Source organism: Nycticebus coucang, chromosome 1 (genome assembly GCF_027406575.1).
Source record: "Nycticebus coucang isolate mNycCou1 chromosome 1, mNycCou1.pri, whole genome shotgun sequence".
NCBI lineage: Eukaryota > Metazoa > Chordata > Mammalia > Primates > Lorisidae > Nycticebus > Nycticebus coucang.
Window position 1 is genome coordinate 76,612,839 of NC_069780.1, and position 27,473 is coordinate 76,640,311.

The window sequence follows — 27,473 nt, forward strand, 5'->3', positions numbered from 1 at the left end:
AGACAGAGTCTCACTTTATGGCCCTCGGTAGAGTGCCGTGGCCTCACACAGCTCACAGCAACCTCCAGCTCCTGGGCTTAAGCGATTCTCTTGCCTCAGCCTCCCGAGTAGCTGGGACTACAGGCACCCGCCACAACACCCAGCTATTTTTTGGTTGCAGTTTGGCCGGGGCCTGGTTTGAACCTGCCACCCTCGGTATATGGGGCCGGCGCCCTACTGACTGAGCCACAGGCGCCGCCCCGAGTACATAGGATTCTTGTTTCTCCATTCTTATGATGGTTTACTAAGAATGTGTTCCACTTCCATCCAGTTTAATACAAAGGATGTAAAGTCTCCATCTTTTTTAATGGCTGTATAGTATTCCATGGTATACATAAAGCACAACTTATTAATCCATTCTTGGGTTGGTTGGCATTTAGGCCATTTCCACATTTTTGTCAACTGTATACTTTCTAATGTGTAGCATTTTATAAAGAAGCATGATTTCTAAAAAGGTATGATTAAATACCTACTTGATTTTAGAAAGACTACTAGGCTGTTTTAATAGTGTATGTAACCATATATTGTATACTTTTCCAAAGTATTTGGAAGTCACTGAGTGCTAGGGGTCAAATTAGCTAGTTACCAAATAAAAAATGTGGGCTCGGTGCCTGTAGCTCTGTGGTTAGGGTGCTGGCCACATACACCAAGGCTGGCAGGTTCGAACCCAGCTCAGGCCTGCTAAACAACAATGACAACTATAACAACAATAACAAAAAAATAGCCTGGCATTGTGGTGGGCACCTGTAGTCCCAGCTACTTGAGAGGCTGAGGCAAGAGAATCGCTTAACCCCAAAAGTTTGAGGTTGGGCGGCGCCTGTGACTCAGCGGGTAGGGCGCCGGTCCCATATGCCGGAGATGGCGGGTTCAAACCCAGCCCCGGCCAAAAAAAAAAAAAAAAAAAAAAAAAAAAAGTTTGAGGTTGCTCTGAGCTGTGACACTAGGGCACTCTACCAAGGGCAACATACTAGGACTCTCAAAAAACAAATGCCCTACCCACTACCCTGTGGATATTTGGGGAGGGCAGGTGTAAAGAAGGAGAATATAAATGTTAGTAAAGTGAAATTAAAGAAAGCAGCTATATTTCTAACTTGGCTCCAACAACCCTGATACTTCAAAATTTAAGTTCTTTTATTTTTTAAAAACTTTTCCGATGTTGGCGGGGTCATAAGATGGCTGCCGGGCTGCTGCTTCCTGCCCGGTGCGTACGGCTTATTGCGGGCTCCTTACCGGCCGGCTCGGGCTCTGGTGTTGCGGGTTCGTGAGGTCCCGGTGCGGGCAGCCGAGAGAAGTGGTGTGGGCGGCCTCGCAGCTCCTCATGTGAGCCGCCGGGAGCAGAAGAAAAGATGTGGAGTGGGCTGCTACCTCCTGGCCTAAATGAAGGTGATATTGAGTCGAATTCTGAAGATGAAGCCACATTAGAGGACTCTGGACTTAACTTGCGTGAAAATAAAGAGGATGGAAACATTAGAAAAACAGAAACCTTGGATTTTCCAACAAATGGTTCAAAAACTGAAACAGAGGCAAATGTAAATGCGTATGAAGAATGCCCTTCTGGAATTCCCTTAAATATGTGGAATAAATTTCAAGAATTGCATAAAAAACATTCTGAACAGAAAAGCTCAACATCAAGATTCAGAAGGAAAAAAAGAAAACACTCCAGAAAAGGTAAATTGAAGAAAGAAAAAGAAACTCATAGTGAACAGCCCTCAAATGAAACCCACTGGAAGGAACTTACTCAGTATTTTGGAGTCAATGATAGATTTGAACCCCCTGTTAAAAAGAAAAAAGTTGAAAAGTCAGGCCTTGAAAAGAGGATAGACCGAGCTGTGGAAGAGTGGAATACTGAGAAGGCGGAAGAACTCAGCAACCAGCTAGCTACCCGAGAGCTAGGTGTAAAAATTGCCAAAGCAGTGGCTTGCCACAACTTCGTAAAAGCCAAAAAGGAGGCTGAAAATTCACAGGCTGCTGGAAAAAAGAAGAAACTTGCATGGGGGTTTGAAGCAAAGAAGAGATGGGAAACCAAAAGCAACATGGGATATATGTAACTTGTCAAAGTTCTTCAAGACATCTGTAAACTCAAGTCCTCAGTTTACTGAAAAGATGTTCCTGCTTATGTTAAATCGTGTCAGGAAATTGATAGAAGTAGAAAAAAAAATCAGCCAAAAATTTGGGTGTTGATTATCAGCTCTTTCTGGTTTTTCTCTAAGGAATTCATCCTATTGAATAAAATGAAGCATTCTGTTATTTGTATAAAGAAATCTAAGAAAAATACAGAAAGAAAGGGTAGGATTTTATTTTATTTATTTGTATATACTTACAGTATAAATTCAGTTTCCCTTTTTATCCATTTGGTATAGCAAAGCCAGTGAGCTCCTTATACCTTCCTGTCTGTACTTGGTGTAACTGCACTTTTATGGGAATTGTGTTTTTAAGATCGGCAAATGTTTGTAATGGATTAGTCATAAGTGCAAAAAAGTCTCAGTTGATACTGTCTACAGAAATAACTAATTAATGTTATAAAAATAATTATTGATTTTCTGTTGGAGGCATAGAGTTGGTATTCCAAAATTACACAGTAAAAGCAACTAATTCATTTTTGTGTGGGTGAAATTATTACAATAAAACGGGACAGTATAGTGTTTGAAATATGATTTAAATTGAGTTTTATCTAGAAATAACTTCTTAAATCTCTTTCTTGGCTGTCTCATTCTTTAATTTATGAGATGGTTCTTAGAAGAGAAAATGGTACAGTTGTATTAAACAGACAATTATAACTCAATATAACTTTGAACCTTCTAAAAAAAACAACTTTTCCTTTGACCTTGTACTTTACTTCTTCATTTAGATGCCCTATATAACACTGCTTAAAAAAAAAAAAAAGTAGAAATTACAGTATCACAAAAGCAAGCACTGAAATTCTAGTATTTGTTTAATCATAGGAGTTATTCTTTTAAAGACGGAGCATTCGAAGAAAAAGCAAATGGATTTGAATCCTTATCATTTGTGAAGAAAGAAGAATAATTAGAAAAATAAGGGAGGAGGGGTGGCGCCTGTGGCTCAAGGAATAGGGCACCGGTCCCATATGCCGGAGGTAGCGGGTTCAAACCCAGCCCCGGCCAAAAAACACAAAAAAAATAAATAAAAAATAAAAGAAAAATAAGGGAGGGGAAATGTAAAGATAGTGTGAATTTTTTTTTCCCAATGTTAGAATCCTTTACCTTTCCACAGGTAGGGTATTTTAAGTAAAGTGTTAGGAAAATGAAATCAGATACACACTAATTAATCTTCAGGGAAAAAGCCTAAGATTTAGGAAAAAAAAGACAAAAAAATTCTAGGATCTGCACCATATGTACCTCCTCCCCATCAAAGCATTAAGAAGAATATCTAATACCAAAAGAGTCAAGAAGTAGTTACCTACTATCAGTATTATGAAGCAGAAAAATAATCCTCAAATTTATGACTTTACTTTTGTTTATATTTCTATTACCAAATTTACATACGAAGTTAAAATTTGGTCATGAGATGTTTAACAAATGGAGGAATTTGGGGCGGCGCCTGTGGCTCAGTGAGCAGGGCGCCGGCCCCATATACCGAGGGTGGCGGGTTCAAACCCAGCCCCGGCCAAACTGCAACAGAAAAATAGCCGGGCGTTGTGGCGCGCACCTGTAGTCCCAGCTGCTCTGGAGGCTGAGGCAAGAGAATCGCGTAAGCCCAAGAGTTAGAGGTTGCTGTGAGCCATGTGACGCCACGGCACTCTACCTGAGGGCGGTACAGTGAGACTCTGTCTCTACAAAAGAAAAAAAAAAAAAAAACTGCAACAAATGGAGGAATTTGAAAAGTAAAAAAAAACAATCACGGGAGGCGCCTGTGGCTCAAGGAGTAGGGCACCAGCCCCACACACCGGAGGTGGTGGGTCCAAACCCAGCCCTGGCCAAAAAACAATCACCAATGTAAGGGTTATATGGCACAACTCCTGGGGGAGGGCCACACCTACAACTTGGATTCTACCTAACAAATGCAAACAACGTAACCTAATTGTCTGTACCTTCACATCAATCTGAAATTAAAAAAATAAAAATAATTATAAATTTTCAATTTGAGAACAAAAATGTTTATAGTTGGGCGGCGCCTGTGGCTCAGTCCATAGGGCGCCAGCCCCATATACCGAGGGTGGCGGGTTCAGGCCCGGCCCCCGCCAAACTGCAACCAAAAAAAAAAAAAAAAAATAGCCGGGCGTTGTGGTGGGCGCCTGTAGTCCCAGCTACTCGGGAAGCTGAGGCAAGAGAATCGCTTAAGCCCAGGAGTTGGAGGTTGCTGTGAGCTGTGTGAGGCCACGGCACTCTACCGAGGGCCATAAAGTGAGACTCTGTCTCTACAAAAAAAAAAAAAAAAATGTTTATAGTTGTTTTCATGCATCCGTATATCTTATTATTTCTTTTTTTTTTTTTCCTATGGCTGCTCTCCACAGTCCATTTTCCACACAGAGGCAAAAATGAATGATTTTTTAATTGTTAATCATAACACTTCCTGGCTTAAAATTCTACAATGGCTTCGTATTACACTTAAAAATAAAGCTCGACCACATTATCATGGCCCACAAGGCCCCGTATGAGCTGCAACTGGCTAGTTTTCTGATCTCATCCCTCTATCGTTTTTCTTCAAGACACCGGACTGTATAACGGGGTTTAATGTATGAATGAAACCCCTTTCCCTCTATACTCAAGTTCTCCATTTCTTTCTTAGTGTAATCTGGTGGCTCGACGTGCCACAGAGCCTTTCTACTTAAAAAGCACTTTCTGTGGGACTTAAAATAATCTTTCAAGTCTTTGTTTCAATGTCCCACTCTCCCTTGGGCTCCTACCTAAAGCGGCTTCCTCCGGGACTCTAATCACAATCTACCACATTGTCCTATTACGTTGTCTTCACAGCTCTTGTCACCCTGTGGAATTATTTTTATTCCCTCGCCGACAGTCTGTCTCGCCCACTGGAAGGCAACCTCCGCAAGGACCCTGTCATGATCTCTATTCCAGTCCAGAAAGGAACGCCGAGCACACAGGAGGCGATCCAAAAACATTTACTGAATGAATGACTGGATACACCGAGTACTCCTCTAAAGACCAAACAAATTCCACCCAGCTCAGAAGATACACTGCATTTGACAGGTCCTGGCCAAGCCAAGTCTGCCCAGCTACAGAGTCTGAGGTCCCGCCCGGCGCTGCCCTCACCGTCCGAGACCATGGTGGCCGAGCGCCCTTATTATTTCTTAAAAGAGTTAAATGAGTAATTAAATAGCTTTGAGATGAGAGGAAAATTTTTTAAAAATTAGTAAAGTGTTAACTAGTCTTATTTACAGGATTATTTACAGGTGATTTCTAAAGCATATGATATATTTATTTTTTAAGAGTATATCAGAGTACATTATTTGTGAGACCAAAATGTTGTGATAGATAGCCCAAAATAAAAGATGATTTTTCCATATAATAGAATCTAAATCAATGAAGTATCTTTGCTATGAGCCATGTACTCTACACTGAGCAGGATAAAGTATGTGAACACAGTTTATGGACTATAAAGTATCAGACAAGTAAGGTACAGTTATCAAGTACTTTATAGTAACACACATATTAGCAAAGTAAATTTTCCTTTCTTAGACACCAATATTTCTATATTTCTTATATAGTACTTTTCCCCCTCCTATATGGTATAATTATTTATATATCATTCTTATTTATTAACTATAAGAAGCTTCAAAACCATAGGCATTATGCCTCATTATACTTAATATCTGACACAGTACCTTACAGAAAGAGACACTGTATCAAGCAAATAAAAAGTACCTTTGAAGGTAGAAGCTAAAGTCTAATAAGGATTAGAATAGCTACTGTGCAAAAGTTTTTGATTTTTTACATTAGTGAACATGCCTATAGATAGAAGGACTCTTATTTCCATTTGTTAATACTACAATGCTGGGCAAAGTCAGGTATGCATTTTGAACCAGCAGCAGGCAAAAGATAATTATTTTAAGAATGGGCATATGGGATATCTAAATACACACGTCTCAGATTTTTCTCATAGTATTTTTTAGACTATAGTAATTTTATTCATTGAGTTTAGAATTCCACTGAGCATACTGCCTCAATGCCTTATATCCATGCCACTATAATTTTCCTTTAACAAAAAGATTCTAAAGAAGTAGGTGGAGGGGAATAGGTGAGCAAGACAGACAGAGAAGAGAGAAAAATTTAGGACACACAGTCAGACATAGGCATGGAAAAGAGGTAGAGAATGATAGAGGAATTCTCAACATTCATTTCACAAGGGACACACTGGCAGTAACAACTGTAAAATAAAACATTTCCGTACCTTAATATCAGATGTATCACGCTGACAGTTTCGCCAAGCTCTGGAAATTGATGAAAAAGTTCGATCTGCATGATCAAATTTCCCTCCTTGCAAATTTAGGAAATAAGTTGTAAAGGGTTCCTAGAAAAATAGCAAGTAAAAAAAAAAAATCCATATGTTCCCTCATGCATAAAAATGTGGTTTTTATAAATCTTTAGATCTAAATATTTTCATGACTAATAGGCACTGGGTAGTATATACTAGATATAGAATGGAAATTACATCTAAATTACTATATTAAAGTTCTTAAATTATTTTTCCTTCAAAAGAAGTATTTCTAAATATTTCCAAAATTTGATATTTGCAACATTTTTTCAGACTTCCTTCCTTTCCCAGAATAATTTATTAATAATATTCAGACATAAATTAGATGCATATTCTTCACCGTACAAGGAAATAGTCCAATATGTAATTTTCCTATTGTTATGGCTCAATATTTAATTTATGATTAAGAAAAGAAAAATGTTAGGAAGATTTAAAAGCCTCCTCTTAGTTAAAGAACACTTAAACACATATTAGTGGATAATTGCTTGAAATTAGCTAAGCACTATAAATTACTTCTAGGATTTATGTCTGCCTGTACCCTTCTAACAAGCTTTAATTAATGATGTGCTGCTAATGCTTTCCCAAAGAAATTACTTCCTAGTAGATGAATCACCTTTCAATTTTTACAGAAACATTTCTTGTTTAACCAATATATTATCAATACACGACAGCCTTGGTGTTGCTAGCAAACTTACCTTATTCCACTTAGAGCAACTGAAGTTTCCAAAATATATAAATATATATTTGTGCTAGTGAAATCTTATTTAGTTCTTATTTTAATAGAATACATTCTAAAAGAACCGAATTACAATTTAGAATTTGGTAATATAGCCATCATTACAACAAGGCAAATTTAAAGAAAAAATTTACACAATTCCAGGTGAAATATGTATGAGTCAATTCTATAGTAGTAAGTTATGAAACATATACTAAATGAAGATAGATATTTATAATTAGAACCACAATCAATTAAAGTGATGTTTAGCATTAAAAAAATATGCTACTGATTTCTAATTCTTGCCTATTCTCCACAACACTGAATTTATTTAGTCATGGTTTATTATTTAAATCAAACTTACTATTCTCAGCAGCCATGCAAGAACAAAACTTGCAGTTGAGTAATGAGTACCATAGTGAAATTTTGGAACTTGATCATCTTCCCATGACTCAAAACGCTCTGCAAAGAACGCCGCTCTTTTTGGATTCAAGGCTCCTACTGGCTGCCAGTGAAAAGGGGGAAGAAAACAAGAATAGATGAATGCAATCATCCTTTACCTCTTCCTCTCTCCTAATGTTACCCTATTAGTAATTGTGAAATTTTAAAAATATATACTATTTAAACTGAGGCACAGTGTGACATTCAGAGAATGAATGGAAAAACCATCTATTTTTCAACACAGGTTGAACATACACATATAAGCAGGTAGGTGAATAAACCTGTCATTTCTCTGTTAAGTCTAGTTTCTGCTAAATAGAAGTTTTTAACCAGCCCATTAACAAAGATCACATAAAGACAATTATGTAGAGTTAATAATAGTTATCTAACACTTCGGAAAGCACCTATAAAATCTCATTTGGCTAATTAGAAGCAACATCTAGAAACAGCATCTTGAAGCCGGAGGAATGACTTACAATGAGTCTGAGAAGAGGATGGTACAAAACTGGGAGAGAGGTGAGACAGACTGCATCGATGAAACTATTTGACAGTGGGATTAAAATGTAACTGGAAATTTCTGTTAGTATGAGTAGAAACCAGAAACTAAAGGATAAAAACTTTTTATCCTTTTTGTAGCTGCTACAAAAAAAATATAACACAGAAAGAACAATAGACAGATTATGAGCTTATCCTGCAAAATAACACATTATAGTGGAAGTCCCAGAGCAGTACAGCAACATGGTAAAGAATCTGGGCTCACTTGAATGATAATAATACTCACTCAGAAAGCTGCCTTAGAACATAAAATAAGTAAGTACATTATAGTCCTACAAACTATGCCAGACAACAATTAATGAATATTAACTATAATTTTTAAATGATCTTTCAGAATTGGGGTAAGGAAGTTTGAATAAAATGTTAATAATTACCTTTAAAGTACCTAGCGTATTGCTTGGCATAACATAACAGCTTAATAAGTAGTACTTGGTATCTGTATCATTATTGCTGCTGTTGTTGTCATTTAGGGAATACATGGACTTCATTAAACAGCAGGCAGATCTTTGTGTGAGCATGCACATGTAATGTACATTTTCTTAAGGAAGACATAGAGATTATTCTTGAAAGTCTCAAAGGGGTCTAGGGCTCAAAGAACATTAAGATCAACTGCTTTAAATAATAATTCATTCTCTCAAAACATTCTGATCTCTAGAAAATCTCTATTCCTTATTCAAATCTTACATACCAATTCATTGAAAAACAAAATATATATGATTACTTTTCTTAGTAAAATCTAGAACAGATTTTTTTGGCTTTATATCTTTAATATCTGATTATTTATGGAGAAAATGCTAAAATAAGTAAGAAATATTAGTTTAGAAATGGATGTATTAGGAAATACTCTATCAGAAATGAAGCAATATTCAGACCAATTTTTGAAATGCTTTTTATGTTATATGATTTTAACCAAAATTTTAAATATATCATTTTGGTTATTTTTATTAAATTACTTATCTCTTTCTTCAAAACTGCTATTTATCTTTGATACTATTCTCTTTCAATAGCTTGATTCTAATCAATATTATTATTTTTTAAGCCTTTTCTTACTTTATAAGCAAATTTTTTAAAATCTCTAGTTGATTACTATTTTAAGTCAATGTCACAGCATACTAACTTTAAAAAGGTATCTTTTAAAGCATTAGTTTCTATACAAAAGAATTACATCTGACTTACTAAATGTATGCCAGTTAGGAACAAAATTGGCTCCAAGAATTCTTTCTTTGTTACAGAACCAATTTGGAATGCCTGTAAATGTATTTTAGCTGTTGTCCCTAAAGAATAAGCCATGCAAAAGGAAAGAAATAAAATCAGTAGAAGACAAATTGTATGAATTAAAAATAGAATCAATTCTCCTTTTGTAAGGTTCTGTAGCATATGAAGTATTCACTCTATCTGCTTCCATTTTTATTACTCTCCAAATGAGTAACCCCCAAAATCAATAGTTATAGAATCACGTTTCTTGAATATAATGCTAAAAACAATTAGGATTGATTTTACTAGCATCTGAAAAAAAAAAATAGCATTGTGCAGAGATCCATATTGGTAGAACCCACAGTATTGATTCTGGCTGTTATCGTTACAGTTGGTTTCTGAAGCCTGCTATAGGACAGCTATCAAGACATACCACATTTATTTGCAAGCATATAAAAAAGAAGTCCCCAAATAAAAGAAGGTTAAAAAAAAAAAAAAAAGACCAGTGGAGCTGTGCAATGACAATGATACACTATCAGCTTACTCAGAGAAGTTACAGTGGGAATACACACATTGAATTATACATTACATGAAAGCACTGATTTATTGTGGTAATAACATCCACCTCATTAAAAGATTCTGCTTTGCTGCAGTTGGAAGGCTACATATTGTTTACTGCTATAAATTAATGGCAGTGCAAAGAAGACTGTGGAACCGTCCTAACAATAGATCTGTAATGACAGTGCTGTATATCACAGCTTCCTCAGCAGCTTCATAATAAAATGGAGACAATGTATTGAGCTAATACATTCTACCATGCTGGCCCATATTTTTCTGACAACTGCTTTAAAAGATGAGCTGAATCCAACTATGTTATAATGCTGCAAAACATTTAACTAAGCAAGAGTCAGTCATACACCAAAGTACATTATAGCATTTTTAAAACATTATCTAAATCAGCATTTCAAGATTATTCCTCTCTGCAAAAGAACTCAACATAAATGCTGATGGCTCCTCTTACTTACATAGCATATTAAGAGTAACAATTGCAAAGTAGTCCAAGAAGATGCCTAGCATTATCATCTTACATCTTTGTACAATTTAACAAGCTTGACAGAGTATTTTTTAAAATCAGCAAATTTTTTAAAGACGCAACCCCCAAATACTGGTCATTAAAAATGGTCATCACTTCTTGAACAAAATCAATAAAAAAAAGTCCCGATTAGAGAATATAGAAGTGGTATAATTTAAATTTATAACCAGGTAAATACAAATAGCTTTAGGATATAGAAAAATAAATTTGAACACTACGAAAATATAATAGAATTATATAAAAATTTTTAACTCCACAAACTAAGAAAAAAACCTCAATCACAAAAGGATACAAAAAAAGGTCAAATAAAATAAAATTAAGTAGAATAACTTAAAATTTAGGGCATCTGGTCTATCAACAGAGCATTTGTTTAAAAATAGTAATAAAAACTTGGACTAAATATCACATAAAATAGAAAAAGACAAATTAAAGAAAAATTTAAATTCATAAAAAGGTACATATATCCAAAAAAATCACTACATTTAAGATATTTTAATAGTTTTACAAATAGCAAAGTTGACAACTGTGATAAAGTGGTAAGTATTCTGTTTATGAGATAGTAATGATACCTTTCAAAACAGGATATGTACCTGCCACCCTTGGTATATGGGGCCTGAGCCACAGGCGCTGCCCAAAAAAACAGGATATGCAAAATAAAACTTTTAAAATCAGTTTTGCAAGACTACTGCAATAAAAACAACATCTTTTGTTACCTTCTTTGAGAAGTAATTTTGCTAATTAACAAAAGCAATTCATGTAAAGAAACCAACTCAGTATCTGGTAAACAGTGAATTATTAGTAATAATAATTATTATTTTTCAGGTTATTTGATCAAGAATTTTTAAGGAAAAAAGTCATTTAAATAAGTCTGAAGAAATTAAGAGGCTAACAGAAAAGAACATGATCAAACATCACAATATTCTCATGACAAAACAGGATAAAAACATATTGCATTATTTTCCCAAAGCCTAACAGTACACAGTAGTCCCAATCAACTGAATTTCTCTACTTCCAGAACATAACCAAAACGAAAACTACTTTCCAAAATGCTAGGGGGCTCTAAATTTTACTATGAAAAGCATATGAAATGTCAAGCAAGTTATAATAATCTTCTACAATACCAACTAAAATCAAAGGTTTTAGATCCACAGACTCCTTCCAAGGCACATAGCAGACTTTTTCATCTAATTCTGTGGACCCCAATACCCCAGGCTGCAGACCAGTATCATTGATGGCCTGTTAGGAACTGGGTCGCACAGCAAGAGGTGAGCTAGCAAAGCTTCATCTGTATTTACAACTGCTCCCCATCCCTTGCATCAATGCCTATGCTTCACTTGTCAGATCAGCTAGGAGTAAGAGTATACAACTCTACTATAATCTGTGCATGGGAGGGATCTAGGTTGCACGCTCCTTATGAGAATCTAATGCTTGATCTGAAGTATAACTGAGACAGTGATGCTAGTGCTGGGAAGCGGCTGCAAACACAGATTATCATTAGCAGAGGGGTTGGACAGTCCATGGAAAAACTGTCTTCCATGAAATGGGTGCCTGGTGCCAAAATATTAGTGATCTGATTACTAGTAAAAGTTAGCTATGAAAAGAAAAGGTATCTACTTTTGTCTTTCTTTCTTTTAATTCCAGGAATTCTCACTTGAAGTTATCTAATTAACAATAATAATACTTCTACCTTATACTTTGTAATTTATAAGACATTTTATGTACTTTCACAATAACTATGTGTGCTAGATATGCCTATTTTAATAATGAAGAAATAAAGTATCTTAAGTAACAGTGCATAAAATCAACCTAAACTCAAAACCCCTTTTATCCCATTTTATCTATCTAAAAATGTATTATTATGCAAATAGTCCTAATTTCAATAATTTCCTATCATTTCCATTTTTCAAATATGACCTTTGAAATAGGTTTTATTTAATAGGCTTATTTAAAAACCGTTATTTAGTGGTTGATTTAAAAGGCTAATGCATGTAAAGGTGCTTTGAAAAGCTCCTGGCACAAAGGAAATACTCAATAAGTTTAGCTGCTATTAATGTTGTTATTACCATCACCATAATTCCTTCTTTCCTTTTGAGATTTCTATATGAACTGTTACGATACATAAAGCTTGCCAAAGTGAAGTTCAGAAAGTTGTGGAAAATAGGCAAGAAATCTCAGAATTCCTATAAAGCAAAGATTGGACTTGGAAATAAGGTCCTTAGAAAACCTAAAGGACAGCATTTCATAAAGATACATTTTGTGGGCATAAAAAGTAAAAAGGGTCTTGAGAAGGGAGGCAAAAGAGAATGACCGCAACTCTGCTGAGGCTGATGACTGGCTGAAAGCCATCTGCCAAGGTCATCTTCATTTGGCGTAACTAGGAAACTGAACACATCTTTTAATTCCATAATGCCATAAAGTCTGCCTTACAGCACTTAAGAGGTTGTATGTAAATAAAGGCTATGCATTATTTTATTCCTCTGTGGAAGTAGAGTAAGCCAATCAATATTGAAAGAAAGCCATTGCAAAGTCAGGGGAAAAGACTAGCGGGGAATACAAAGCAAGTTGGTGAGAGCAATGTCCTTTTATACCTCTGTATTATAAAAATGTCAGTTTAAAGGACAGAATGAGTGAAGGTATCTGTTATACACACAAACAGAAGCTTCAAGTTCAGAGCATGAAAGAGGATATACATCAGGAAATATTATATCATAAAAGATAGTCTTTCTTGATTAAGGAATAATCATTTGGTTTGGAAAGACTCTAGGAAAAAACTATGGTACATATCAAAGGGGCCATTCTATCTGATGACAATGTTACTAGTTGCTGGTAAAACAGTTAAGGTTCTATGAATTTTACATAAATCACCTCACAACCTTCATAGCAACTCTTCATGTACAGACCTGTTAGCATTCCCAATTTGCAAGTGAAAAACTATAGTCTCCAAAAAGTTAAATAACTGTCAATGGTTGGTTACCCAGCCAGTGGCAGCAACAAGTTTCAAAGCTACTGACAACAAAACTGACAAGCAAATCTTACGAGAGTGATTTGGGTTGTGATGATTGCTGAAAGTACTGGTGCTACATTTGAAAGGCATTTGATTCGGTTATGGAAGCTCTCAGATGCCCTTATTAAAAAATACATTGAAAGTTTTTATCCTTACCTATAGATAATGTCTATAGACATCACCTTATAAGAAGGCATCACAAAAGGAAAGAAAAAGAAAACAGATTTTGTCTTGTGGTATGTGGAAAAGATGCTTGGCAAAAATAGTTTTAAAAAAATGTGTGAACAAGCCGGGTGCAGTGGCTCACGCCTGTAATCCTAGCACTCTGTGAGGCTGAGGTGGGTGGATTGCTTGAGCTCACGGGTTTGAGACCAACCTGAGCAAAAAGCAAGACCCCATTTCTACTAAAAATAGGAAAACTGAGGCAAGAGGATCTCTTGAGCCCAAGAATTGGAGGTTGCTGTGAGCTATGACACCATAGCACTCCACCCAGGGCAACGGCTTGAGACATTGTCTCAAAAAGGGGGTGGGGGGGTTTGACAAAATATGTTAAGCATTGTCACCGAAGTTTATTGCCTTTTTTCCCTCTTAGTATTTGTATGCACATACCCACGAACCCAGTTAAGAGTCATTAATTTTCTGCACTGCTGAGGTTTTTTAAGCCAATGAATTTTATTCTGTGCCTCCATCATCTGCCTTCTTTCCCCACCCTCTAGTGAAGAAAATGAACAGATAGCCTCTGTCACTTAAGCAATATTGTTACTGTTCGGGTGTTGCAACTATTTTGTTTCAGTTGTAGCAGCTCTTTTATCTAAATGACAAGTATAACAAGCGGCCTGATCAGCATTTTTATTCAACCTTGGCTTTTAGAGTATTTTGTTATATGCTATACACAGCTGAAATGGTTTGGCACTTATCCTCACATGCTTTAGATTTTATTTAATATCGTCAAGAAAAAAATTTCATCAGCACACCACTGTGGCTTTTAGAGTTAACAAATAAGCACTTTTGTTTTCAAGTACCAGAGTACTTTTTAATCCCTTGGAAACACACTTTCTTGCAAGTGGCATTAAATATATAACCACTATACCATTTCAATTTAATGAACGCATCTTGGGAAAAAGAAAGTATTCCATTTTACTTATTGTGCCTATGTAGAATCTAAATCATTTCAAATGCTTACATTGGTAGATTTAGTAGCAATGCCTTCACAGTTCTATGTTATTCAGCTACAGTAAGTATTAAGTGATTTTTTTACTATAGGCTTTTTATGTGAGTTTGAGAAAGTCATATAAATTATTGAAAATAATCTATTAATCTAATGCCCAGTGCTGAGATAAATCCCTAGAAGAACCCAAGAAACAGTCTAAAAAATCCATGGATAATTGCTAAAAAAGTTTAAAATTACTAAAAATGAAGAAACCCAATGCTGATGTAACAGAATCTATTCATTTGCAGATATATTCTTCTATCCACTTAAATCAAGTAATTCATCTACACAGTGTTTGTTACATTTACAGGTTTTTAAAATAGGTTATCAGTAATACAAACATCAATGTTCCTGTAGCCTCTATAAACTGGAAACATAAAATTAGAAACATTAGAAACAAAATTAGAAACTACATTACAAATACTCAGCTTTTGAAACTCTTCTTCTATTTGTTTTACAAGTCATATGAATATAACAGAACAAGTTCCAATTTTGCAAACTTTATATACATTCTTTTTAACTCAACTCTGAGTGAGGAAACTGTGTGTTTATTGTTTAGCTAAAAACCTAGACTAATAGCTCTAAATATTCTAATGATTTATATATGAATTGTTAAAAAATTATAACTATTATATAAAAGGAAGATTCAAAATCCATAAACATGACTAAAAATAATTCTTTTATTCTCTGTTTTGAACTAATCAATTACTTTTTGGAGGAAATATTAAACTTAATATAAAATTAGATATAAAGTAGGAAGCTCTAAAGAAGTCAACATATAGGCACGCATAGATGGAACTGGAAGTCATCGTGTTAAGTTAAGCTTAATACAGACAGATATTGTATGTTTTCACTCATCTGTGGGAGCTAAAAAGAACAGATCTCATGGAGATGGAAAATAAAATGGTTGCCAAGGCTGGGAAGGGTGGAAGGAAGGAGGGATGACGAGAAATAGATATATGATCTCTCTCTCTCTCTCTCTCTTTCTAGAAAAATAGAGAAGGAGAGAGAAATCTGAGTTGTAAGGCATCTTGAAACTACAGTAAACTTCAAATATCAAACCAAGAGATAAAATATTTTTGAACAAGTGTAACCAGAGGTATACGGTGGCTTTCAAAAGAAACAGGAGAATGCAATCAATTTAATGAGGTAATCCCTTATTATTCAACTGTTAAAACAGAAGGGATTTTGATATTTCTCATGACTTTAAAAATAACCGTGGATCATACACAGAGTTAGTAGAAGCGGATAAACACTTCTGCAGTTAACTTTTAGCAATGTGAGACCTAACGGACAAATGACCAAAAATTTAAAGGAGTTATATTGCTAGAAAAAACCTAGTACTGATAGGCAAGGGTCAGTGATAGATGAGCTTCAAGACAATCTCAGGATGAAGCACTTCTAAAAAGAAGTAGACTGCTAAAGTAGCCCAACCTCTGTAAAAACTCCCAAAGGCTGTTCTCTGGGTGGTTATAAAAGACAATAGAAATGCAAAATACTCCAGCTGGGTTAAACTGGAGCAGCCAGATTGCTGACCAAAAATATTGGTGAAAACAAATGCTGATTAGATTCACAAGCGCTATCTAAAATTTATTTTACTTTCTCTGAGCAAGAGGATATTTTGGAATAATGATCAACCTATAGAACTTATATTTTAGCCTTCCCTAAAAAAAGAAAACAAAAGAAAATGAAAACTTTACTATTCCTCTAAAATTGTATGTCAGATAAATTTGGTGAAGGTGATTAAATTTAGTCATTTGATTAAGATAGTGCTTATCAATATTTATGAGGGCACAGATGTAGCCAGTGAAGCTCAGATTTAGAAATCAGTAATCTGAACCACTGCATGCAACAGCAGGACATGGCTTTGCACTACCTCTAGAATGTAAGTTAAAAAGAAGTAATAACAAATTCCATAAAAATAAAAGAAAAAAATCTTTTGTTCAGTTTTGGATTACAAACTTCCCTTTATCAGCTAGAGAAAAAAAAAACACATAAGACAAATCTTATGAGATGATTAATTTTATGTGTCAACTTGACTAGGCCACAGGGTGCCCAGATTAAGCATTATTTTGAGGTGTGTCTGTGAGGATATTTCCAGATGAGATTAGCCTTTAAATTGTGGAATCAGTATGGTAGATAGCCTCCTCCAATTTGGGTGGGCATCATCCAATCTGCCCAGGGCTTGAACAGAACAAAAAGCAGGGGTAGGAGGAATTTGTTCCGTTTTTCCTGCTTCACTACTTAAACTGAGACATATCACTTTCTGTTCTTAGACTGGGATTTATATCATCAGCTGCCCTGGTTTTCAGGCTTTTCCTAGGTCTCTAGTCTGCGATGGCAGACTGTGGGACCTCTTAGCCTCTTTAACCATGGAAGCCAATTTCTCACAGTAAATCTCTTTTTAGATATAGATATAGATATAGATATAGATATAGATATAGATATAGATATAGAAAAACATAGGGACATCTCCTATTGGTTCTGTTTCTCTGGAGAAATCTCACTAATACATGTACACCATAGCAAGAGGCAATGAAATTAATTTATGAGTTAAAAAGAAGTGATAAAGAAGGATTTCATTCAATACATTCCCTGAAAGATAGACTGAAGTTGAAGAACAATGAATCCAAATACTCTAAAGTGTTGATTGCAGTTATTTCTTTATATAGTAATATAAGATAAGTTGCTATGTTCGGTGAGGAACAAGCAAATTTTAAAAAAAGTATTATCTAAACTTTGGCTTCCTTGTTCTTTTTATTAATTATAATTGAGAGGAAATGAAAAAACAATATTTTTTTACATTTAAACTTGAGAGCAATATTGAGATAACAATTGTTAGTGTAGGTAGGAAAGTAAGCTACGAGCAGAGGAAGTACAGAATGGTCAATGTGAACAAAGGAGATGCTAAGTAAGAGACTCAAACACTGACAAGATAAGGGTAATCACAAGTGTCACAGAAAGTTAGCATAAGAAAAGTGAGAAGAGAGCAGAGAAAATACCAAAGCAAGCAACCTAAACAAACGCAATGCTGAGTAAGAGAACATACTGTGACAATAACAAGATAAGGGTGGCTACAAGTGTCATAAGAAATATAACAGAAACAGCACAGGGCACAATATACAACATTGCAGTTTGCCCCCCCCCCCCCACACCCATTGTGGGCTTTGGGCATCACAACACATCTCTACCTAACCAGATAAGGTGAAAAACTCCCCCCATGGCAGGAAGGGGAAAACATCCCCACTGGTTAAAAAGAAAAGGAGAGAAGACAACCTCAGGAAGGAGGAGAGGCCAGACAGGAAAGAAGAGAAATCCAAAGAGCACCCAGTGCCACAGTCTGCTGAGATGTGTGCCTGTTCCTACTCCTTCTGGAGGGTACTGCCCCTTGCTGATTACACAGAAACCCCAGGGCCACACTCTGCTTAGATACATGCATGCTCTTAACCCTTCAACAGTGAACTTTTATTTTAATGAAATTTGCTCCTTCAAACCTGTCTCTTACTTTCATTCTTTGATGGGTAGAAGACAAAAACTAAGTAGTTGAACAGCCAGTAACAAAAGTACCACAAACTGGATGGCTTAAAAGAATAGAAATTGGCCAGGCCCAGTGGATTGCTTGAGCTCAGGAGTTCAAGACCAGCTTGAGCAAGAGTGAGACTCCATCTTTAAAAAATAGCTGGGCATTGTGGCAGGGGCCTGTAGTCCCAGCTACTTGAGAGGCTGAGGCTGACTGCTTAAGTCCAAGAGTTTGAGGTTGCTGTAAGCAATGATGCCACCACCCTCTAACAAGGGTGACAAAAGTGAGACTCTGTCACAAAAAAAAAGAACAGAAATTTATTTTCTCATACTTCTGGAAGTTAGACGTCTAATAAGGAGGTTTGAGTAGGTCCATGATCTCTTTGAAGCCGCTATGGGAGAATCCTTCCCTGCTTCTTCCAGCTTCTGGGAGCCTAGTATCTTTGGCTTATGGCAACATAACTCTAATCTCTGCCTTCATCATCACACAGTGTTCTCTTCTCATGTCTCTGTCTTCATATGGTGTTTTCATCTTTGTAAGAGAAGACCAGTTCTAATGGACTTGGGGCCCTCTTAATGAGTTCATCTTAAATTGACTACATCTACAAAGAATCTGTTTAAGAATTAGGTCACACAATTCAACCCAAACATTTGAAAATACATAAAGTAGAAACTGACAACTGAAAAAACATATAGACAAACCTAACTTGCTTTTGATTTTTGGTTGAAAGACAGGGTTCCACTACGCAGCCTAGACTCAAATTCCAAGGCTCAAGGGATCCTGTCACCTCAGCGTCCCAAGCAGCGGGGACAAATCTAAATATATAGTTGGAGACTTCAACACTCTTCTCAGTAACCAACAGGACAAGTAGACAGAAAATCAGTAAGGAGAGAGAGATAAAAATAGTATTAACAACCAAATTTAACCTAATTGATATCTACAGAACCCTTTACCTAACAACAGAATATGTACTCTTTTCAAACACACATTGACCAAGACAGATCATATTCTGAGCCAATAAATAAATTTGACTAATTTAAAAGAACAGAAGTCATACAGAATATGTTCCCCAACCACAATGGAATTAAAAAAGAAATGTTAGAGAAAGAAATCTGACAAATCCCCAAAATATGTGGAAATTATATAATACTATTCTAATTTTTTTTTTTTTTTTTTGAGACAGAGTCTCACTCAGTCACCCTGGGATTGAGTACCATGATGTCATAACTCACACTATGGGCTCAACCGATCCTCTTGCTCAGCCTCCTGAATATCTGGGACTACAGGTGCCTGCCACAATGGCCGGCTATTTTGCTTTTTTTTTTTTGAGATGGGGGCGGGGGGGGTGTCTCACTCTTGCTCAGGCCAGTCTTGAATTCTTGAGCTCAGGCGATCTACCCACCTTGGCATCCCAGAATGCTAGTACAATGCAATTCTAAATAATCCATAAGTCAAAAAGAAAAGTCGTAAGGGAAATAATAAAAGATTTTGAATGGAACAAAAATGATATAAAATTTATTGGACCCAGATAAGACAGTTCTTTGAGAAAAAATTGTAGCAGTAAATGGTTATATATTAGAAAGAAAAAAATGTCAAGGCATGGTGGCTCACACCTATAATCCTAGAGGAAGAAGGATCACTGGAGGCCACGAGTTTGAGACCATGCTGGGCAACAGCCAGGACTCTATCTCTACAAAACATAAAAATATTAGCCAGGACTGGTGGCACATGTCTGCAGTCCCAACTATCCAGAAAGGAGGATCTCTTGAGCCCAAGACTTTGAGATTGCAGTGAGCTATGATAATACCATTGCTCTCTAGCCCGGGCAATAGAGCAAGACTCTGCCTAAAAAAGAAAAAAAGAAGAGAAAGATGTTCTCAAATCAATAGTTTAAAGTTTTTTCTAATTTAAGATAGTATTAAAAAGGAAGACAAATAAATCCAAATCAAGTAAAACAGGAAAAAATAGTAAGAAAAGTAAAGATAATTGAAATTGCAAACAAAAAAATAAATAAAATCTCAAGCCAAACTGGTCCAGAGGGAGACAAAGGTAAAATTTTCAACATTAAGAATGAAGGGCAGGTGGCACCTGTGGCTCAAGGAGTAGGGCATCGGTCCCATATGCCGGAGGTGGCGGGTTCAAACCTAGCCCCGGCCAAAAACAAAAGAGAAAGAATGAAGGGCGAACTGAAAATGAAATTAAAAAATTCTGTGTGGGTGGCACCTGTGACTCAGTCGGTAAGGCGCCAGCCCCATAAACCGAGGGTGGTGGGTTCAAACCTGGCCTCGGCCAAACTGTAACAAAAAAAAATAGCCGGGCATTGTGGTGGGCGCCTGTAGTCCCAGCTACTCAGTAGGCTGAAGCAAGAGAATCACTTAAGCCCAGGGGTTGGAGGTTGCTGTGAGCTGTGACGCCACAGGACTCTACCAAGGGCGATAAACTGAGACTCTGTCTCTACAAAAAAAAAAAAAAAAAAAAAATTCTGTGAAAGATGCAGACTACCAAAACTCACTCCATAACAAACAGATAATATGAATGGCCCTATATTTATTAATGAAATTGAGGTCAAAGTTTAAAAAACAACCTTCCCAAAAATAAAACTCCTACCCTCAATGGTCTCATTAGTAAGTTCCATCAAACATTTAAGGAAAAAAATAATAATTCTATACCTTTTTTTCAAAAAAAAAAGAAATAACTCTGAAACTCATTTTGTCAAATAATCATTACCTTGATGCAAAAAATGGACAAAGATATTACAGACCAATCTTTTTTGAATCCAGATATAAAAATTCTTCAGAAAATATTTGCAAATTGAATCTAGCCATTTATTAAAAGGATAATACATCGCAATCGGATTTATCCCCAAAATGAAACACTCCAAAATCAACAGTGTAATTCACTATACTAACAAACTAAAATACAAAACAAAACAAAAAAAGCCAATCATCTTCAGAAAAAGCCCTTAACAGAGGTCAATACCTAAGTATAATGAAAACTCTCAACAAACTAGGAATAGATGGGAACTTATTCAACCTAACGAAGGGAATTTACAAAAAATCTATAGCTGATAGCATACTTAATAGGGAAAAACTGAATGCTTATCCCCTAAGACCACACAGTCAAGGCACTCTCAGTATTTCTTTTAAACATTGTATAGTACAGGAAGTCCTCATTCCAAGGTGCTGTATTCATTTGTGTAGGAAGTCCCAAAGTCTTCAAAAAGGCTGCTAGTGGGCGGTGCCTATAGCTCAGAGGGTAGGGCGCTGGCCACATACACCCAGGCTGGCGGGTTTGAACCTGGCCTGGGCCAGCTAAACAGCAATGACAACTGCAACAAAAAAATAGCTGGGCATTGTGGTGGGCACCTGCAGTCGCAGCTACTTCGTAGGCTGAGGCAAGAGAATCCCTTAAGCCCAAGAGTTTGAGGTTGCTGACAGCTGTGACACCACAGCACTCTACTCAGGGCGACATAGTGAGACTGTCTCAAAAACAAACAAACACACACAAAAAACCTTACATTTTTAAAGTAAGAGAGTTAATGTAGGGGCGGCGCCCATGGCTCAGTGAGTAGGGCGCCAGTCCCATATTCCGAGGGTGGTGGGTTCAAACCTGGCCCTGGCCAAAATGCAACAAAAATAAATAAAATAAAAAAATTAAAATGTTAAAAGAAAAAAAAGAGTTAATGTAGTTTTAATAAGATATAGTTCCCAGCAAAACTACTGATTTTCTTCCTATCTTTTTAAAATATAACTTTTAAATTATCTATTCTAGTTTTTATATTACGCCAATGATAACATGGTTTTGTTGGAAGAAATAACCCTTTTCACTTCCAAAACTTGTTTCAAATGATAAATTGTAGATTCATATTAAAAAAAAAAAATACAACCTGTGGCTCAAACAGCTAAGGCGCCATCCACATACACCTGAGCTGGAAGGTTCAAATCCAGGCCGGGCCCACCAAACAACAATGATGGCTGCAACCAAAAAATAGCCGGGTGTTGTGGCAGGCGCCTGCAGTCCCAGCTACTTGGGAGGTGGAGGCAGGAGAATTGCTTGAGCCCAGGAGTTGGAGGTTGCTGTGAGCTGCAATGCCATGGAACTCTACCCAGGGCGAGAGCTTGAGGCTCGGTCTCAAAAAAAAAAAAAAAAAAAATGCAACCTGTTCTGAAAGTGGAATAGTCTAAAAAATAAATCACATAAAAATAAAGTGTTTTCTGATACTTGCTTATTAATGGTTCATAGATAACTTACATTTAATTATTAAGGTTTTTAGAAGAAGGGGCAATTTCGTTCACTTCTGATTCTGGCAGAGTCCTCAGAATAATGTACACAAAAAGCATCTAGCAAAGATTTAAAAATCAGTTATTGTAAAGGTATTTATGTTGAATTAATACACTTATTCAAGTAACTGGACTTTGAGAATAAGGAACCGGACAGGGGGGATTTGGACGTAAAAATAAAAGATAATTTATTATATTATCCACTATAAAAAAGCATATTATATATTCATGTAAAATAAGTTTTAAAATCACAGGAAACACAAGAATGAAAAGTTGGTACAAATATATTTTGAAACTATAAATGCATACAGGTTTTAAAAATGTCTTTCTATTAAATTTACCTTCTATAGTAAGAAAAAAATACCCAAGCCTTAAGTCAGACACCACTTATTAAGCTTTAAAAAAATAAAAAATCAAAAAACATTCCTAGGTGTTTTAAAAACAATTTTTATGTAAATTCATTGTAAGTATTCTCTTCTCTGTCTGAATCAACACCCAGCACTAAGCTAAGAAAATAGAAAGCATTATGGGATAAAACTAGTAATGCTATGCAAATAAAACAATTCATTTATAAATAATAAATGGCTACTCCACATCACAGTAAATTAATATGACTAGAGAATAAAAACTTTGAGAAAGATTACTGACTGGCTTTGTGTTGCTGGGGTATGTCAGAATTATTCATCACTCTGATGGTAATATTAACCACAATTCATTTCAGTTGCTTCATTTTATCATTTTCTGACTAATGTTAAAAAATAATGTCATTGGAGGCTGCTTAAATTAAATGTAGAGCTAACCTCTTATAGAGTCATTCAAAAACTTCTTAGAAGATAAATTCTTTTTTTTTTTTTTTGATTTTTTTTTTTTTGTTGTTGTTGCAGTTTGGCTGGGGCTGGGTTTGAACCCGCCACCCTCGGTATATGGGTCTGGCGCCCTACCCGCTGAGCCACAGGTGCCGCCCTGCTCTTTTCCTTTTTTTTTTTTGTAGAGACAGAATCTCACTGTACCGCCTTTGGTAGAGTGCCGTGGCGTCACACGCAGCTTCACAGCAACCTCCAGCTCTTGGGCTTAAGTGATTCTCTTGCCTCAGCCTCCCGAGCAGCTGGGACTACAGGCGACCGCCACAACGCCTGACTATTTTTTTGTTGTTGTTGCAGTTTGGCCGGGGCTGGGTTTGAACCCGCCACCCTTGGTATATGGGTCCGGCGCCCTACCAGCTGAGCCACAGGCGCCGCCAGAAGATAACTTCTAGTAGCAAACAAAATCTGTAATATGGAGAGCTAATTCTTAATATGTATAAATTTAGAAATACAGTCAGGCAAAATAATTTAAGTAGACTTATTATTTTAAAAACAAAACTTCAACAAATCCTCTAAATGCATCGCATGTATGTTCACACTTTGCTGAATGTAGCAGCATCATAGGGATAATGTTGCACAGTTGTTATTTTAGACAAACACACCACATTTAACAATGGTAATGTATAAAGTTCAGTTTACCCATGTAAACATTTCTTTGGGGTTATATAATGGAAATAACAGTTTAAGGTCAAGTGCAGTGGCTCACACCTATAATCCTAGCACTCTGGGAGGCTGATGCAGGTGGATTGTCTGAGCTCATGGGTTTGAGACCAGCCTGAGCAAGAGTGAGACCCCCCATCAATAAAAATAGCCGGGCATTGTGGCAGGTACCTATAATCCCCACTACTTGAGAAGCTGAGGCAAGAGAATCGCTTGAGCCCAAGAGTTTGAGGTTGCTGTGAGCTATGATACCACAGCACTCTACTGAGGGTGACCAAATAAGACTCTATCTCAAAAAAAAAAAAAAAAAAAGAAATCAGTTTGCTACCTAGGATCCCCCAAGTTAAATAATTTAGTAAAGGTCTCCCTACTTCTAAATGTAAGCAGAATAACACGTCTATCTAAATCCAAATATTTTCTACTCTGGTCCTCTAATTTCATTTTTCTTTTCTTTTTTTGTATTATTAAATCATAGCGTGTATATTAATGCGATCATGGGGCACCATACACTGCTTTTATAAACAGTTTTGACATATTTTCATCACACTGGTTAACATAGCCTTCCTGGCATTTTCTTAGTTATCGTGTTAAGACATTTATATTCTACATTTACTAAGTTTCACATGTATCACTGTAAGATGCACCACAGGTAGTAATCCCACCAATCACCCTCCCTCAACCCATCTTCCCCCCTCTATCCCCTCCGTCTCCCCCTTTCCCATATTCTTAGGTTATAACTGGGTTATAGCTTTCATGTGAAAGCCATAAATTAGTTTCATAGCAGGGCTGAGTACATTGGATACTTTTTCTTCCATTCTTGAGATACTTTACTAAGAAGAATATGTTCCAGCTCCATCCATGTAAACATGAAAGAGGTAAAGTCTCCATCTTTCTTTAAGGCTGTATAATATTCCGTGGTGTACATATACCACAATTTATTAATCCATTTGTGGATCGATGGGCACTTGGGCTTTTTCCATGACTTTCATTTTTCCAGGCTGTTTTCCTCAGATCATGTTGATAATCTTTTAGAAGACAACTGTACTTAACTTCCATTTCCAACTTGTCTATTAATTTTATTACTGCTCTTTTTGTTTTATGATTATTCACTTTTCATAGCATCATTTTCTTGTTCTATTAATGCAATATTTTTCTTTTATTTCTCTAAGGGTATTTATTCTAGGTCTTTTGCTTTTTATTATTTCTTCTGCTTCCTAAATTGCCTCTGTTTCTTTAGGTTTCTTTTTATTTTTCAGTTTGCTTTAGTCAGCTTTCACACTGCAGATTGGCTTTACATGTTGACAGTATTTGGCTGCATCTTCATTTTTAAGAATAAGGCAGGGAAGAGCTGACTGAAGCACAGGAAGCATAAATAACAAAGTGAACTGGACTTCACTGAAGGAAAATCAAGTAAGATCCCTAAATGTTATCAGCATTTAGGCCTTCTCTCTTGAGCCATTCACTAAGTCCAAAGGGTGGTACAATCTCTTGTCTGTGGGGTAGGGGTTGGCTCGCCTAGCTGCCAGCATTCTGATAGCATGACAGCAAAAGGGGTCTGGGGGCCTTCAAAGTTCAGTACTTATAGCTTTCAGTTATAATCCTCCTGGTTCTCATCTTTTACCTTAAAACCTCCTTCTGTTCATGCTTAGTGTTTTCATCTCAGAAATTACCAAGACATGGATTCTCCAAAAAGCAAATCTTTAGCCTTTTGATAATACAGAAGAAAGGGTAGTTAGATTTTGGAATGAAGTGGATATAAAGCAAGTATTCAATATAAAGTATTTGTTCTGGGCATACTTGAAGTCTACCAGTTCACTGTCAGACAGTGATCAAATCCTGGGCTTACCATTTGGAAAATAAGTAACGTTAGAGAGTTCACTAACCTTATTACATCTTAGTTTCCTTATCTGAAAAATAAAGATAAAAACACATTCCTTCCAGTGTTGTTGAGGAGATTAAAGGAAAGAGCATACCTAAAATGTTATAGTGGAAGACATCTATTAAGGCTTCCCTTGCAATCCTACAAATAACATTCTGAACTTTCCCCATGTCATTCTTATACTGATTCAACTGCACTTTCTAAGGCCAAGGAATGCAATTTATACCATAATCTCTAAAATCCACGTGGCATATATTTGATGCCAAGATTAAAATATTTCAATATAGTTTGTCAGACAATAAATAATATCTAAAACATAATCAAGTATGGGGTAATTTTTATTTTTTTCTCCAAATGTATATTTTATTTAAACAATTTAAAATCCATTATTTATTGTTTTTAGTCTCATAGAATTTGTTTCGATTTTTAAGCTTGAATTCTTTTGGTTTTGTTGAATCCCAATAAAAAGAAAGACAAAGTAAAAGCTGTAACACCTACTATGTTTAAACTATATTCTCTACCTCATCCCCCCAAAAGAATTTTCTTTTCCCTTTGTGACATCTAGATGGTATATTGATTCCCAGTGCATCTGTTACAGAGCAGACTAAAAAGGACTGGCATTCGTCAGAAACAGCACTTAAAACATAAAGAGATAAAGAAGTGCTGTCTGATCAACAACAGTTAAATGTCGGTAGTCAATTCCAGGTCAAGATGTATACTGTATATTAAATGTGTATGTTGGAAAGAAATATCCCACATATAAATATATATGCACATATACAACACATGTATGATGGAAGATAAATCAAAGAAAAGAAAATCACTTACTTTTATAGAGACAGAGACACATACACACAACATATACTAGGACAAACAGTAGCAACTCAGCAACAAACAAGTAAATTCAGCAGAGCTTTGCCATTTGGTTCTCCTCAGTTTTTTCAGAATTTACTCTTTAGAAACATTTCAATCCAGAATAGAGCAACTGAAGCTCTCTAATAAACAGCACAGCATTGTAACATAGGTTTTAAAAACAAAACATAACTACTCTCAGAACTTGGGCCAAAATTTAAAATTCCATTCAGTTTTAGTAAATTTTCCTTAGGATTACTCTACTGCAATTGAGAAATCAGGAGATCACAGTACAGGTTCTATTTGCTCAACTCTTTACTTTTCTTGTTTCCGCACTCTAAACCAAAGTAACAGCTTACATTGTTCTTATACTCGAAACATGAAATTTTTTTTTTTTTTCATTTTTCTCAACCTTAAACTCTGTTTTGGTATTCTTTCTTTAAAAAATGTGAGTTCTAGGGTGGCGCCTGTGGCTCAGTGAGTGGGGCGCCAGTCCTATTTACTGAGGTGGCAGGTTAATTTGGCCCCGGCCAAATAGCAACAACAACAAAAATGTCAAACTTACTGAGTTTCAAAATTACAGGAAAATAAATGCTTTTTAAAAAAATGTGAGTTCTAATTATTAAAAAAACAAGATATTTGCTTATCCATTGGCCATTAGTGTTTTTTTTACTAAGATAGTAATTATTTTATTTTATTCTTTCAAATCTACAAAAAC

The 27,473-nt window shown here is 36.0% G+C and overlaps 2 protein-coding genes across 4 annotated transcripts in view; one reads left to right on the forward strand and one right to left on the reverse strand.

Annotated features, from left to right (window-relative positions):
- LRBA (LPS responsive beige-like anchor protein) overlaps positions 1-27,473 on the reverse strand; it is a 791,645-nt gene that overhangs the window by 183,092 nt on the left and 581,080 nt on the right. For all 3 annotated transcript variants that reach the window (XM_053582486.1, XM_053582498.1, XM_053582475.1), the window contains exons 45-46: positions 7,569-7,709; positions 6,406-6,525 (exon numbers count right to left, since the gene is read on the reverse strand). In XM_053582486.1, coding sequence (XP_053438461.1) covers positions 6,406-6,525; positions 7,569-7,709 — 261 coding nt within the window. The remainder of the gene's footprint in view (positions 1-6,405; positions 6,526-7,568; positions 7,710-27,473) is intronic.
- Positions 1,206-2,296, forward strand: LOC128580595 (protein FAM204A-like). The gene has a single exon (XM_053582642.1). The coding sequence runs from the start codon at positions 1,386-1,388 to the stop codon at positions 2,085-2,087; it is 702 nt and encodes a 233-aa protein (XP_053438617.1). The 5' UTR covers positions 1,206-1,385; the 3' UTR covers positions 2,088-2,296.

Excerpts from the sequence above, each read along its gene's own strand:
- LOC128580595 (XM_053582642.1), top strand. The coding sequence starts at position 1,386 with ATGTGGAGTGGGCTGCTACCTCCTGGCCTAAATGAAGGTGATATTGAG.